Raw genomic sequence first — 896 nt, forward strand, 5'->3', positions numbered from 1 at the left:
GTGTGTGTGTATATATGTATATATCCAAAGACCAAGCTCGTCACTACAACGTAATAACATAATGTTTTTGATTGTTTGTATTTTTTTAGCTCTCCCAGAGGTACCCACAGAAGCTTACGCAAGCATAGCTGCTGAATTGTCAGGCCTACCAACCACCACATCACACGATTCAGACAACGCTCTACGCAGTACCATTATACAGCGTGCAGGGGGACAGCGTTTTGGATTGTCTGTGTCGAGTGTGAATCGGAACATACACATTGCGCTGGTGCTCAAGGGGTCACCTGCCGCAAATGCTGGGCTGAGAGTGGGGGATAGACTGCACGAGTTCAATGGCCAGAGGGTGTGTATCGCGTGTTGTGATGTAGTCTGTATTAGTGAATTGGCATCTGAATCGTAGTGGGTCTTCCAAAGCTACTGTCGGTACGCTCGATGCTGTAGTGCGATGATGTCCATGACGTAAGACGGGGTAGGCCATGTCTATATTGTGAGTGGATTTGTGTTTCACGCTGCGTGAGACCATGTTGCCACCAGTACACATACAATAAACTACGGAAATGCGCGCTTTCTTTTTGATATAGAACTACGAAGCGAAGTAGATTTGTTCCCCCGCCACCACCCCTCATTATACCTTAACCTGTGCGCTGAGAATTGAGTTTATTATGATACGTTTTTTATTTTCGATCACAGCTAGTAGGCCAGGATCCATTGGACTTACTGAAACACATGAACCACACATCGCGAAAAATTAGTTTATTAACGAGCAGTTGCGAATTTATGAAGACTTACTATATACGGAAGAAGCGGGCTGATGATCGTTTGGGTCTACGTCTGGAGAGGTGCAAGGTACGAAATATACTATTGTAAAATATTATATATTTCTCTCGCTGGGTACG

General features: G+C 44.6%; 1 protein-coding gene across 1 annotated transcript; it reads left to right on the top strand.

Annotated features, from left to right (window-relative positions):
• Positions 1-61: 61 nt before the first annotated feature.
• SARC_17448 (hypothetical protein) lies at positions 62-343 on the top strand (the record flags this gene model as incomplete). The annotated part of the gene is made up of 1 exon (XM_014288457.1): positions 62-343. A coding segment is annotated over one exon (282 nt), but the record flags the coding sequence as incomplete, so codon positions are not given.
• Between the last annotated feature and the right edge of the window lie 553 nt (positions 344-896).

The sequence above is a fragment of the Sphaeroforma arctica genome (genome assembly GCF_001186125.1).
Source record: "Sphaeroforma arctica JP610 unplaced genomic scaffold supercont1.10803, whole genome shotgun sequence".
Taxonomy (NCBI): Eukaryota; class Ichthyosporea; order Ichthyophonida; genus Sphaeroforma; species Sphaeroforma arctica.